The sequence below is a fragment of the Oryza brachyantha genome, chromosome 5 (genome assembly GCF_000231095.2).
Source record: "Oryza brachyantha chromosome 5, ObraRS2, whole genome shotgun sequence".
In the NCBI taxonomy this organism is placed as follows: domain Eukaryota; kingdom Viridiplantae; phylum Streptophyta; class Magnoliopsida; order Poales; family Poaceae; genus Oryza; species Oryza brachyantha.
Window position 1 is genome coordinate 2,036,803 of NC_023167.2, and position 12,770 is coordinate 2,049,572.

The following is a 12,770-nucleotide window of genomic DNA, read 5'->3' on the forward strand; positions in this document are numbered from 1 at the left end:
TTTAATCTGTAACTACAGATTCTCAGAAGCTGTGAACCGTTTAAGACAGCTTCTGAGAAAAGCAAACTCCCCAAACAGGCCCTTTATGTCCGTTGCTCTGTAGGCTGGACCGCAATTTCCTTTCCTTTTTGTTCTTTTGACCCATACGTATCTTTATATTTTAAACATATACCGCATTAAACTTTTTCTTAAGAAACATGCATGTACATTAAAGTGAGTCGTTAAACCCGACGACATCCACACGCCACTCGTAGAAGGACAGACGGATGGAGTTCTCATCGAAGAACCACACCAGAGAGCACAGCAGGCCAATTTACAGATGAACCACACCAGAGAGCACAGCAGGCCAATTTACAGATGAAGCAGCGAGCAACAAGCCGACAACACAAGAAAAGGAAAACAAAAGCTTATATATTTATATACTCTGCACAGGAGAAAAGATCAATCAGAAAAGAAAAAAACAAGCTCTGCATAGCTTCGATCCACCCTAACCCCCACGTATCAGTCTATCACGCCGGCCGCTGCCACTTCACTTCAGCGATCCGGCAGCTGATGGCCATCGTCAACCACTATGCTAGGCAGCTCGCTCTCCACGCTCGCGCTGGTCGCCGGCGCCGGAGCCACATGAGAAGCGCCGTTCTCGGCGCTCGCCATGTCGTCGCCACCACCGTGCCGAATCACCGGCCGCAGCAACAGGCCCTGCAGCCGCAGCAGGTAGCTCTGCCCCACCGGCTGCGACCGCACGTACCGCGTCGCCGTCACCTCGCTGGCCGACGGCCGGTCAGGCTCGGAGGTCGGCCGGAGGTTGTTGAGAGCGCTCAGGTCGAGGTTTGGGAACACGGAGCACCGGCATCGCGGGCACTTGACGTTCAACCGCAGCCATTGGTCGATGCACTCCACATGGAAATTGTGTGCGCACGGAAGCCCACGGACCTGCATGGGGGATTGGGAAAAAGAAACATCTATATTAGCCCCTTAACGCCGGTGCACAGTTCAATCAAGGTCTCTAATTGGTGCCCATAATTTACCTCGTTGCCGACATGGAATTCCTCAAGGCAGATTGGGCACTCGCTGCAGTCTGTGGGAACGGCTTTCAGTCTGAACTTCGGGAGTTCTTGAATCAGCGCCTCAACTGCCTCTCTCTGCACGAAATGTGCCAATTTAAAAACAATCTGCTCAATGACGCTATGTGGATTCTAGTGTTACGGCACTGCTCAACAATGGTCCCAAATTTATCCATTTGAGCAAAATATTGGAAAGAAAGGAATGTGTATGCCTTTGATAAAGAAACATCAACTCTCAGTCAGATCATCATAAAGATCTGCCAATGCTTGGCAACAAGCTGGGGCAAAAAAATTGCTGTTGCTAATTAGCAGTCTCTGTTTTTCTTTTTTTTTTTCAATTTTAACAGCAGCTTAGGCTGCGTATATTCCTTGTATTTGCAAATAAGTCACTGAAAACTTCTGTATTTGTATTAAGGAGAGAGTATGACTCCTTGAATGTACAGCTAAATGCCTAAATATAAGCAGATAACAGAATCAATCAAGACACTTTAGTGATATGTTGAAAGGCGATTCATCAAATTATGCAAAGCAACTCACTTGAGCAGCTGTTAAATAAAGACCAGGATGATATGCAGTATCTTGGCCCATTCCTCTCATTTCCAAGCCAACAGCTTCGAATGCCCAGTCAGGTACACGAATCATGTCAACCAAAACCTGCAGATTATGACATGAATGCATATTAAGAATATACCCATCTGCTAGAAATAGCTGTAGGGAACTTCGCTCAAACAAAACATGAAGTCCTTCCCTACTTAAACATAGAGCTAGTAGTTGAGAGTTTGAGACAAGTAAAGCTTCAATTATGAATTGTGCCAAATTGAAGGGGGCAAGCATGGCCAAAGATTGTGCAATGATATAGTTTCATATTTTTCAAACTTCTGCTACTGACAGTTCACTGGATAAAATTGGCGATGAAAACAAGCAAAAATCTTACCCCATATTCAGAGACTGGTATTCCCTGTTGTGCCCTCTGCTGGAGAGCATGCCTTCGGTTTAGCCACTGCAACAGAATTAAAACATGGAGACACATCCTCTGTGAATTTAAATATATTTGAAAAACTAGAGGTCTAAAACCAGTACAATCATGAGGATGAGAGGTTCATTACAGTTCTGCAATAGTGCAATCAGTATGACTTCTGCACTAATAGTCTAATATTAAGAAAGGCAAACAAAACCCTTCATGCCTTAGTTAATTGGATATGATTCTAGCTGATGCAAAGATATGAACTTATGAATACACCAACATCAATGCTGAATAACAATTCTCTATGACTAAAACCCTAATATAATCAGTCTAAATGACTTCTAGATATGTTATGTATGACTGATGATATGATGGCCAAGTCAACTGCATTTAGCTAATACTAACACAAGATAGCAAGACTAGATAAAGTAATAGGAAGTGCATATGCTATATTACTAGACTTTGATTGGCTTTCACCTTCATAAAGTGAACTGAAGTTAACATATGTTGAATAAAAGAACAATTTTGCATGGTAATTATTGATGAGCTAATGAATAACATGTGGATCCAAGGCAAATTTGCAGCTTGTACTGAGTAGTGACGAATCTTATAGCAGTACCTTTCCAACAGCCACACATGCAATACAGGCGAGACCACAATAGCTGAAAAGCAGCCATATCAGGAAGCCCCATTTTTGTCCTTCCTCGGGCAACTACAGATAGTGTGAGTGTACAGTAAGTAGAAATTATATATATTCTTAGACACAAAAAATACTTTTGTCCAGAATAAGACAACTTACACAGCCTCTTGCAGTGCTAAACCACAATGTTCCTATTACAGTCCAAACCCAGAGAAAGGGGTAGAGAAGAAGCACAAGAACTGACAGGAGAAAAATTCTCCCACAAAAACGAGCATATCTCTGCTGCCATCCAAGATCCCTATAATTGCCATCCACAAAAAAGACAAAGTCATTGATGTATTTTGCAAAAGTATAGAATGTAAGCACTTAAATAAGAAAGGTGGACATTGGCAAATTAGCAACTCTTTTTTGTGGGTGATAATCTAGAATCTTACAACTGTAAAGGAAATTATAATGTGTTATCATATTACATATTGTTGCTTTAATCATAGAAACACCGATCTTGTTTCTGAATTTCTTGTCTGTGCTCCTTTGAAATAAGGTAGTGTGGTGGCAGCCTAGCAGGGAGTCTGCCACCACTATACTTCTTACTAGTGGTTCCCTTCATTTCTGAATATTACACTGCAGGCCTTTCATGTACTATTTTTTCATACTTGCCTTTCTAACTTTGCAATTTTACATGGAAAGGCTGAAGATGACCAAATTACTGTGTATGTATCTAGCCTATGAGTTGCTTTTTACAAATAGCATGAATGGACAGGCTCAACGCAAAAAGAATCACATTTATATGTTCCAAACAATATTAATTTAATTAATTTTTGTGCTAGCTTTTCTCGATTTTGGGTTAACACCAAAGTGTCATGTATACAAATTTCAGTATGATTGCCCATAATTGACCAGAACTATACCCAGTGGTAGTTCTGAGGTCCATCATAGGTATAGTTTGAATCTGACAGGAAATGGGGTTGAAAATTGAAATAGATGGAGATAGTAGTTACAATCCCATGCCGGCAGCAAGGCCATTATCGACGAACATGAGGAGCCGGAAGATGAAGACGGTGGTGTAGTCGACCTGTGAAAAGGCAAGAGTGTGAGATAGAGGAATAGCGGTTTGATTTGCGATAAATGTTGGACCGAGGAACTGACCACGATCCATATGTGCAGCGGATGGGCGCAGAGGCGATATCTCTTCCAGTTGATAGAGACAATGATTCTGGAGAACAGCCGCGCAGCAGTAGTTGAGGAGGAACAACAGCGATCGAGGTCAGTAAATTGCACTTTGCGACGAAGGGTGCATTGGTTCATGTTCCACCAGGCTTAGTACAAAGTTTCACATTGCAGAGTGAAACATAGCTCAATCTACCTAGTGCAAAATGTAATCTACTCTAACAAAAACTGAAAGAGATGATGGAAGGATACAGGCTGGTTGCGAGCATGGAGAGGAAGAATCCATCGTACCTGAAACCAACCAAGCAAAGCAACAGATGAACAGAATTCCCCAAAAACACACAGCACAGCCATACCATCGGGGGGAGGAAATGGTGGGGAATGGATGTCAGTACCACTTGAAATCCACCCCGCGCATCGCCATGGCCTTCTAGATCTGGCCGGATGACCACTGCACCATCCACGCCCGCACCCCCGACTCCCCAGCTCCACTTCAGCTAGGGTTCTGGAACCAACCCCAACTAGGGTTTCTCCCGCGGCGTCGGTCGGGGCGGGGCGGGGAGGGAGCTGCGGTGCCCCGCCCGGAGACGCGGAGGGGAGGTGGGAGCGGCGGCGGCGCCGGGGGAGGATCGCGAGGGAGGCGGCGGCGAGGCTAGAGGCTTGCGGCGGCGGCGGCGGCGAGTTCGTCAGCGGCGGAGGGGGGAGGAAGGCAAGTGGGTGCGTGGTTTTTCACGCCGTCTTTGATCTGGACGGTTCATCTCTGATCCGACGGCTGATGCGACATAGGGAAGAAGGTGAACTACTGCATCTACCATTTGGAAGACGGCGTTGTACCAGAAAGCAAGCAGATGAAATGAAAGCAACAGAAAAAATAAATTTCTCAAAGCAACTTATTTGTTCAATTGTTTGTCTGTGAAGAATACAAAATCCATGTATATATGTAGGGTATATTATATCTCTTTCATATGTAATGAACTAGAAATAAAATTAAAATCTTTTGTTTTTAGCTCTTTGGCTAAGCTTACCACTGACGGAAAAAATAATAGGTCATCAGTACATAATTAAATAAATATTAATTATTATAAACTTAAAAATAAATAAAATTAATTTTTTAAAAAGTTTCTGTATATAAAGTTTTTTTTAAAAAAAATTACATGGTTTAACGATTAAGAAAACGTGATCGCATTAGTCGAGGGAGTAACTCAGTTTAAGAAATCGAACTATACCTGGAAGTGTAACCTTATACTTTTCACTTCAAGTAACATCGCTTATCTAGTTTATCAGTTAAGATTACACGATGTGAGCGAGTTTTACAACTGTCAATTATTTAAGTATAACCAAAGCATTGGTTAATGGTTATGCAAAATATGGGCTAGGTTTGTTTAATGCGAATTAGGGGTGAAACTTATAGTAGTCTAAAGAGATTTAAATGGGTAACAAACTGGGTGTTGGTAGTGCCAGCGTTACGTTTGCCTTTAGATCAAAATCATCACATTTCTACGCAAACTACAAAAAAGACACATTTTGACATCAATCCAAAACACCTCTTATTTATTTCTATTTTCAAAATGGATTTCAGCAAAATTATTTTGCACGATGCAATGTAGGTATTTATTGCTAATATGGTGTGCTTTGTCAACATGAACCCATAATTAAAAACACCTTGTTTCTGAAAGGTTTTTTTTTTCTACCATCCTAAATGATGGAGAAAAAACAAACCGTAGTGTTGTCCATTAATGTTTCCTCCCATACAGTAGCTGTGGTTTGTGCTACGATCTCTTATGGTTACTTAATTTGTAACAAGTATATAGAGGTGTTTTTTTTAGAATTGGAGATCCATCATTTTTTTTCTTTGTGATAAGAACAGGGAATAATTAGGATTCTTAATTTTCCTATATCGTTCCATTAGTCGCAATTTTGGAGATTTCTCGAGCCAAAATTCTCCTACATTGCTACGAAGCATCCAAACAAATTTCAACATTTCCCACACTTAATAGTTTGCAAGGATTCTGACTGTTTCCTATAAAGTATTCAGACAACGTATTTCGATATTGCTCACGCTTTATAATTTGTTAGGATTAATTATATTCGACTAGACGATACCCATGCTTTGATACGTGGTATATGCATAAATATATATCAAATGGTTATATGTTGAAATTGGTAAAAATAATGTTGTGTGATGATTTAACACGCTTATACATATGTTGAGCTCTACAATTATAAATAATGTTACATGCTTACATGTGCTTAATAATTGCTCATGGCTAGTAGATGATGTCGTGGCATATTTATACGTTAAGCTTTCGAATCATTTAACTGCCGGTGGGCATGACTTGTAGAAAGTACATGTACGTTTTCTCTATAGGTGTCTTTTTTATTTCTGAATTCCAAAGAAGCCAAAAATACATTGTGAAGCTATGCATGAATATATAATTAAATATAGTAAATTTTAGAAAAAAAACTACTGGTACTTCGATCAAATTATCACATAACTACATATTTTAGTTTGTGTATTGCAGACATACAAATTTAACAACAAATTTATAAAAAAAACTACATACTAAGGTCTTATATCATAGAACTACAATTTAGTGCTGAAACTATCAAAGAGCTACAGAACTTAGAGTTCCACTATTATTTTTTTAACTTACAAAAGTTGTAGTTAACGATGAAATTGATATTAAATCTATAGCAAAACCTTAAATCTATAGTTTTGTCATAGTTTAATCAAACTACATGTACAATTTTATCAAGAGTGAAGTGCACCAGCGGTTTCTAAACTTGTGTGCATGTGTCATCTAGGTCTCTTAACTCTCAAAATATATTTTTGGGTCACCGAACTTGTCTGGGGTGTCATATAGTCCAAACGGGCTCTAACCCGCTGCATCCACTGACGGTGGTGTCCACGTGTTGGTGGGACGACGTGAGTCCCACATGTCAGTATCTCTCTCCTTATTCTTGTCTCTCACTTCTCGATTCCTCCACTGACACATGGGACCCACACAGCCCCACCAACACGTAGGCGCCACCGTGGCATATCACGTCAGTGGATGGAGCAGGTCAGAGCCCGTTTGGACCTATATGACACCCAGACAAGTTCGGGGATCCAAAAATACATTTTGAGAGTTATGTGACCTAGATGACACATACACAAGTTTAGGGACCGCTGGTGTACTTTACACTTTTATCAAATTTACTTAATTAAATATAACTTAGAAAATGGTATATAGATACATCTGTTAATATCTAGCATTAGCCTTATCATTCATACATTGCTATAAATTACAAAGGATTTGCTCATATATATGCTGGATTTTAAAGATGATCTTGACCTGTATAGCATATCTTGCATCACTTTGGCCACATTCTGAAATGTAGCTTATTTTTATGTTTTTACTCGTCTTTTGCATGCATGCTTTTCGAACAATTAAACGATGCATTTTTTTAAAAAAATTGATATACATATTCATCATCCCACCATTTAAAAAAGATTTTTAAATTTTATCGTTCATACCATTAAATACTAAAAAAAATTAGATTTTTTATCTCTTATCTGAAAAGAGAGATGAAAAAAAACCCAGACTCATGGTCTTGGTTAACTGGAAAACAAAATCCCAAGCTGCTATTTACATGGACCAATTGTTGGTTCTCATTAACTCAGATGATCAAATCAGCATGCAAAGGTAATAGTAGCTAGTTAGTAGCCATGGGCAATGCAAGCCTCCCAGAAGAGCCTGTTGCTCTCGGCCGTGTGGCCGCCGGCGTCAACCGCCGCCGCCGCCGCCAGCGCCGGCGCACGACGAGCGTCTTCGGCGTCCGTGGCCTCCGCCGCTTTCCCCGCCGCCCAGGACCACCATGGCACCGGCACCATGACGGTCTCCTCCTCGTCGTCGACGGCGCTCTCCACGTCCTCCTCGCCGCCGCCGACGTCTTGGCCATCGTTGCTGTTCTTCCTCCCGTACTCGCCACCATTTCCTACGCCGTCGCCGCCGCCGCCGCCGCCGCTGCAAGACTCCGCGTCGTCGTCGTCTTCGTCGTTCGCCAGCGAGGAGCCGTCGGCGGCGGTGGTGAGCGACGACACGGACTCGGAATCGCCGGTGTCTTCTTCCCCATGATGCGCCGCCGCCAAAGGCGCCGGCGCGGCGTCTTGCGGCGGGGGAACGGGACGGCGCCGGCGTGCACCGCCGCGGGCGCCGTCGCCGTCGTCCATGGAGATGGAGGAGGGACAAGCCGTGAGGCGATCCATTTCGTCGAATCGTCGTCAAGCTCAAACGAAACAATGAGCTGCACGAAAATATTTTCGGCTGCACGTACGCAATATATAAAGGCGACGGCTGTACACTGAGCGATCGTTTGGTGTTTTTAATAAAAAAATTAAACTATATATTTATAAATAAAAAATAGTTTATAAACAAAACATTTATATACGTATTTTGAGCTATTTAATAATCAGATTGAAAAATAAACTTTGATAAAAAAATCCTAAAAATTAACTATGTATTTAATTTTAAAATACAAATTTTAGTTTTGAATAATCAAAATGGACGGCGGTGTCGTAGAGATCGAGACGATGGCATGGACTCTGGTTGGATTAATTAGCCGATCGACATCTCGTCAACGACCTGACGCACTCAACGCCAACGCCATAAAGTACTCACTTTATTAGAATTAGGAAGATATTGACATTAATTATTTCTTTCCACATAAGAGACTAATCATATCTTATAATAAAGTAATTTTATAGTTCTTGAGTAGGTTGAAAGATGTATTCATCTCTCGGCACCTACTACCTATTACCTAGGTATCAAGAGGTGTCAAAATTTTACACTAAAATTTTAATACCTCCTAATATCTTCTCAAAAACCGTAAAATTGCTCTACATAGAAGGACCATCTTTTTTTTAACTAATTAAAGTGCCAAACACATCATTTACTTTTTTAAAAGTACATATTTTCCGAGAGAAAATTCCAACAATCCAGCTAATGACAACACATGCATACGAGCATCTCTCCTTCCTACCCAACCAAGAAATCCAAGACAGCAGTAGAAACAAAATGCGAAACGATAAGCTATGCAGGTAAGGGATGAAGTCATGATGTGACTGTACGTAGTCCGCAGGTTGATGACTCGACATGCACCTATGGCATGCACGCAATCTGTGTGCTTGGTGTGACACACATTGGCATTGGCGGGTAGCCAGCGAGATTAGAAGGGTCTGAATAACTAGATAGAGTTTTAGCCTCTATTTTTTTTGCCATAAAATTTTAGGGGATCTCCGTGAAGATTCCAATAGCTTTAACGGGGATAGCGGGGGCTTGAGCCCCTGCCGCCCCCATGACAAATCTGCCCCTGGTGACACACGTACGTGCACGAGAAAATCGCTATATATTTTGTTATGGTTAAAGCGTGGTTTCGTTGGAATAATACTTCTATTTTTAGCTTCGTTATAAAATAATATTTTCAGTTATTTAATGCAAATGAAAATGTTCTTCCTCTTTATTCTCTGATTAGTATACCAGATTACCCCGAGAGTATAGACAATAAGCTAATTCAGTAGATCAAATAGTGTGACAATTAGAGAAATATTTTTTAAAAAAATAATAAAGTATATAATATCAAATTACATGGTGAGTCAAGTCATATATTATTACAAACCAAAATACATATAAAAGTAAAACAAAATTATATATGCATCAATATAGCACTTAATCATAATTCTAAGGGCTCTAATAATATTTGAGTAGTGAACTTAATTAACATTTTACCCCCATAATCGTAAAGTTTACGTGAGGATTTTGGATTTCCTCCACGCTTAAATTTGCAAGATGAATAAGTCTTTTTTAAGTCAATGAGCTAGGGGCGTAACTATCATTCCACCGTAAAAAACTAGCACGGAATTGATTTTTTGAGGAAAAAATAAGACAAATGATATTTAAGTGTGTTGCATCAGTTTAAGAATAGTATTTTAGTGAAATAAAACTAAGAGTATTATTGTAGCGTGTAGCGGAACCGCTGTTTGAGAACAGTAGAATAACAATTTTCTCTGCACGCACATCCACATGACACGGTGAATTTTCTTTCTTTTTAATAAGAGAATAAAAATCATCTCCTCATCAACATGCACGCATTGCGGGCAATCCTTTTTAGAAAAAAAAGTAAAATCATTAGTAAAAATAATTTTTTTAGATAGGCGTACAGTGATTTAAAAAATAAATACTACAAAATAAATTATTGCAATGAAAAGATCAGAAAACTTATTTTGACTTTGAAATTTGATTTATATAAGCAATCGCAGGAACAAAAATATTGGAGCGACATACAGAGAGCACCACTACCACGCACATATATTGCGGCTTTGGCAACTCGGCACATACCAGCGTAGGCATGCTCCGAGACGAGGCGGCACGGCACGGCACGCAGGGTGTAGAAAGGGAGGAGACGCATGCGGGCGGTGGGGCCCAGGTTCTAGAAGCTTTCTTCTATTATCCGTCAAGCTAGCTAGCTGGAGCAGTATACTGGGCGTTCTAGAAGCTAGGTAGGTTTAGATTGCGGGCGCTTTGCGAGCTGTGTGCGCTCGCGCTCGCGCGCGGTTTCCGGCGATCGACCGAGCTTATCTCGCTCGGCGCGCGTCGACGGGGAATTCGACGGCGCCGCGTTCGCGTACGTGCGTCAGCTCTTGCGTTGCGGACGTGTGCCTAGCAGGGTTTCACTTATCGTTCACACCACCCAAAACCATGCGTGCGTGTACATATTTGATCACTTATCTTATTTAAAAATTTAGTACACATATAATAAATAATAAGTTATGTTTAAAGTTCTAGTATAAATATATTAAATTTTTAAATAAGACAAATGATCAAATGTTGCGACCAATAAAGTTAAATATATTACATTATTAAACGGAGGAGGGAGTATCATATAATAATATATCATGTTTTCCCTATGTATTCATGCTCTTCAACTACTCACATGCTAGATATTGCTCTAAATGACCCGAGTAGTTAAGGCTGACATATGATTTTTACAGTGCTAAGTATATATTGAGCTACCGGATACTGCTCAAAGGCTTAAATAATGCCTGACAAGATTATTCGAGTATTTTAGAAAGAATAAGTAAAATAAGTAATTTCCCAGCTGAGATTTCGTACATACATTTGGACAGATAAAGTTCTGAGCTCTGATCAAATTTCATAACCAGTTATATGAACAGTTGCTCACATAGAAGAATCAATGAAATTGGACATGAAGTATCGGTATAGCATCCACTGCATTTATTTTCTATGATAAGTCGATCACTGGGACAATTTGATTAGCTAATGTATTCGTTTAAGTAAATTATAGATATATAATACCTCATGTGTATGTATATACTTGGTGGCGTGCCACGTACCACATTCTATATATAAATAAAACCCTATGTGAATGTATAGTGTCTCGAGTAGATAAATAGATGTCCCAAGAAGAAAAGAGATATAAAATCCTACAAAGGCCCAACTAGAAATACTCATTTTGTATCCATACATACCTCCCTAGTGCTACTTGGATAAGGGGCATCCTAAGGTATAAATACAAGACCCAAGAAAGAAAGAAGACAAGCATATACAAGCCACATATCTAATCTAATTGAGCTGATATGGGAGGAGCCCAATAACGACTAGCCATCATCGATCACAATGCTTGGCTTTGCACTAATGTTATGGCAAACTAGACTAAGATTTATTCCCCATGCTTTGTACTCATGAGATTGATACAGTAAAAAAACACCGACCACCCGACTAAACTAAAATAGGGTTATTAACCACTCTGTGGTGTCTTAACCAGTATAAATATGAGTCACAAGTTCTTTCTAGTTGCATCTTTATGACTACCCTATGTACCAGACGATCATATGCACCGTGAATGTCGTAGTCGGGATCGTAGTACTCGACAACATCTACTAGTAAACACCAAAATGAAAAGAGCTCCTACTAAACATGTGCACATGGTGAGAGTAAGTCATGAGTAGCGCCTTCCAAATATGTGATTTCGATGTTGTATATCATTTTCTTATATAGATGTCCTTTTCCATTTTGTGTTTCTGAGTCCATGGAGCAAAAGGTCCAACCCATTTGGCGTCTCTTGTCCCATTGAACAAAAAATCTAACCTATCATAAGTGGGTTCACAAAAAATTAAGTTTGAGTTGTTTTCAAATTTGGAGTTGAAATTTTTGAAATATGAGTTAAAAACTTTGAAATTTAAGGTAAAAGTTTCAAATCTAGAGTTGGAAGTTTTAAATTTAAGTTGATTTCTTTAATTTATGTAGAATATTTACTCAAATTTTCTAAATTTGATTTAAAACTTTCCTTTTGAAGAAATTCATGTAAATCAAACCATATAGTTGAAAAATATACTCATGTGACAAGATATATATACACATTATTAAGCGCAAGTGATAGCTATACAATATAAGAATCCGTCAAATCCACGCTGACTCATAAATCAACTATGCATCCACGTCTTCAGCGCACTCAATTAGATAGCGCTATTCATATCTAATATATGAGTTTTTTTGGTTCATCACACTGCTAAATTGTTGGCAATGCCAAAACATATATAAGTTTGGTAGGGACAACTTTGTTGACAACATATGTGTTTATTGGTACATTTTAGTAGTACTAACAAAAGTACTATAATAAGAGCGCCAAAATTTTGTAGCACATATTTTGGCTTCAATCAAAATGGTACTAGGTTTTGTGTTGACATCAACATGACATGAATAGGTAAACTATTTACACCCCTAACGATGTGTCATTGTGGATTTTACTTGAATGCTTGTGCTTTGCTACAAATAAAATACAATATATTATATATTCCTAGAATAAATAAAATATATATTCTATAAAATATGTTATACATCTTGTTTCTACAAGTAATATTCAACTTATTTTGATT

The 12,770-nt window shown here is 39.5% G+C and overlaps 2 protein-coding genes across 3 annotated transcripts; both read right to left on the reverse strand.

Annotated features, from left to right (window-relative positions):
- Nucleotides 1-395: 395 nt before the first annotated feature.
- LOC102714830 (E3 ubiquitin-protein ligase SIS3) lies at nucleotides 396-4,632 on the reverse strand. 2 transcript variants are annotated; one of them, XM_040524728.1, is made up of 10 exons: nucleotides 4,231-4,632; nucleotides 4,088-4,126; nucleotides 3,815-3,881; nucleotides 3,667-3,740; nucleotides 2,828-2,966; nucleotides 2,648-2,740; nucleotides 1,999-2,064; nucleotides 1,602-1,718; nucleotides 1,029-1,142; nucleotides 396-933 (listed from the first exon to the last, which is right to left on the reverse strand). In XM_040524728.1, the coding sequence occupies exons 1-10, from the start codon at nucleotides 4,257-4,259 to the stop codon at nucleotides 535-537; spliced, it is 1,137 nt and encodes a 378-aa protein (XP_040380662.1). In that variant the 5' UTR covers nucleotides 4,260-4,632; the 3' UTR covers nucleotides 396-534. The 2 variants fall into 2 exon arrangements, with proteins under 2 accessions (XP_040380662.1, XP_040380661.1); XM_040524727.1 differs by lacking the exons at nucleotides 4,088-4,126; nucleotides 4,231-4,632 and having other exon boundaries at nucleotides 3,815-4,078.
- A 2,856-nt stretch (nucleotides 4,633-7,488) lies between these two features.
- Nucleotides 7,489-10,282, reverse strand: LOC121054407. The gene is made up of 2 exons (XM_040523900.1): nucleotides 10,213-10,282; nucleotides 7,489-7,984 (listed from the first exon to the last, which is right to left on the reverse strand). Exons 1-2 carry the CDS (start codon nucleotides 10,280-10,282, stop codon nucleotides 7,536-7,538), a joined length of 519 nt encoding a protein of 172 aa, XP_040379834.1. The 3' UTR covers nucleotides 7,489-7,535.
- Nucleotides 10,283-12,770: the final 2,488 nt, after the last annotated feature.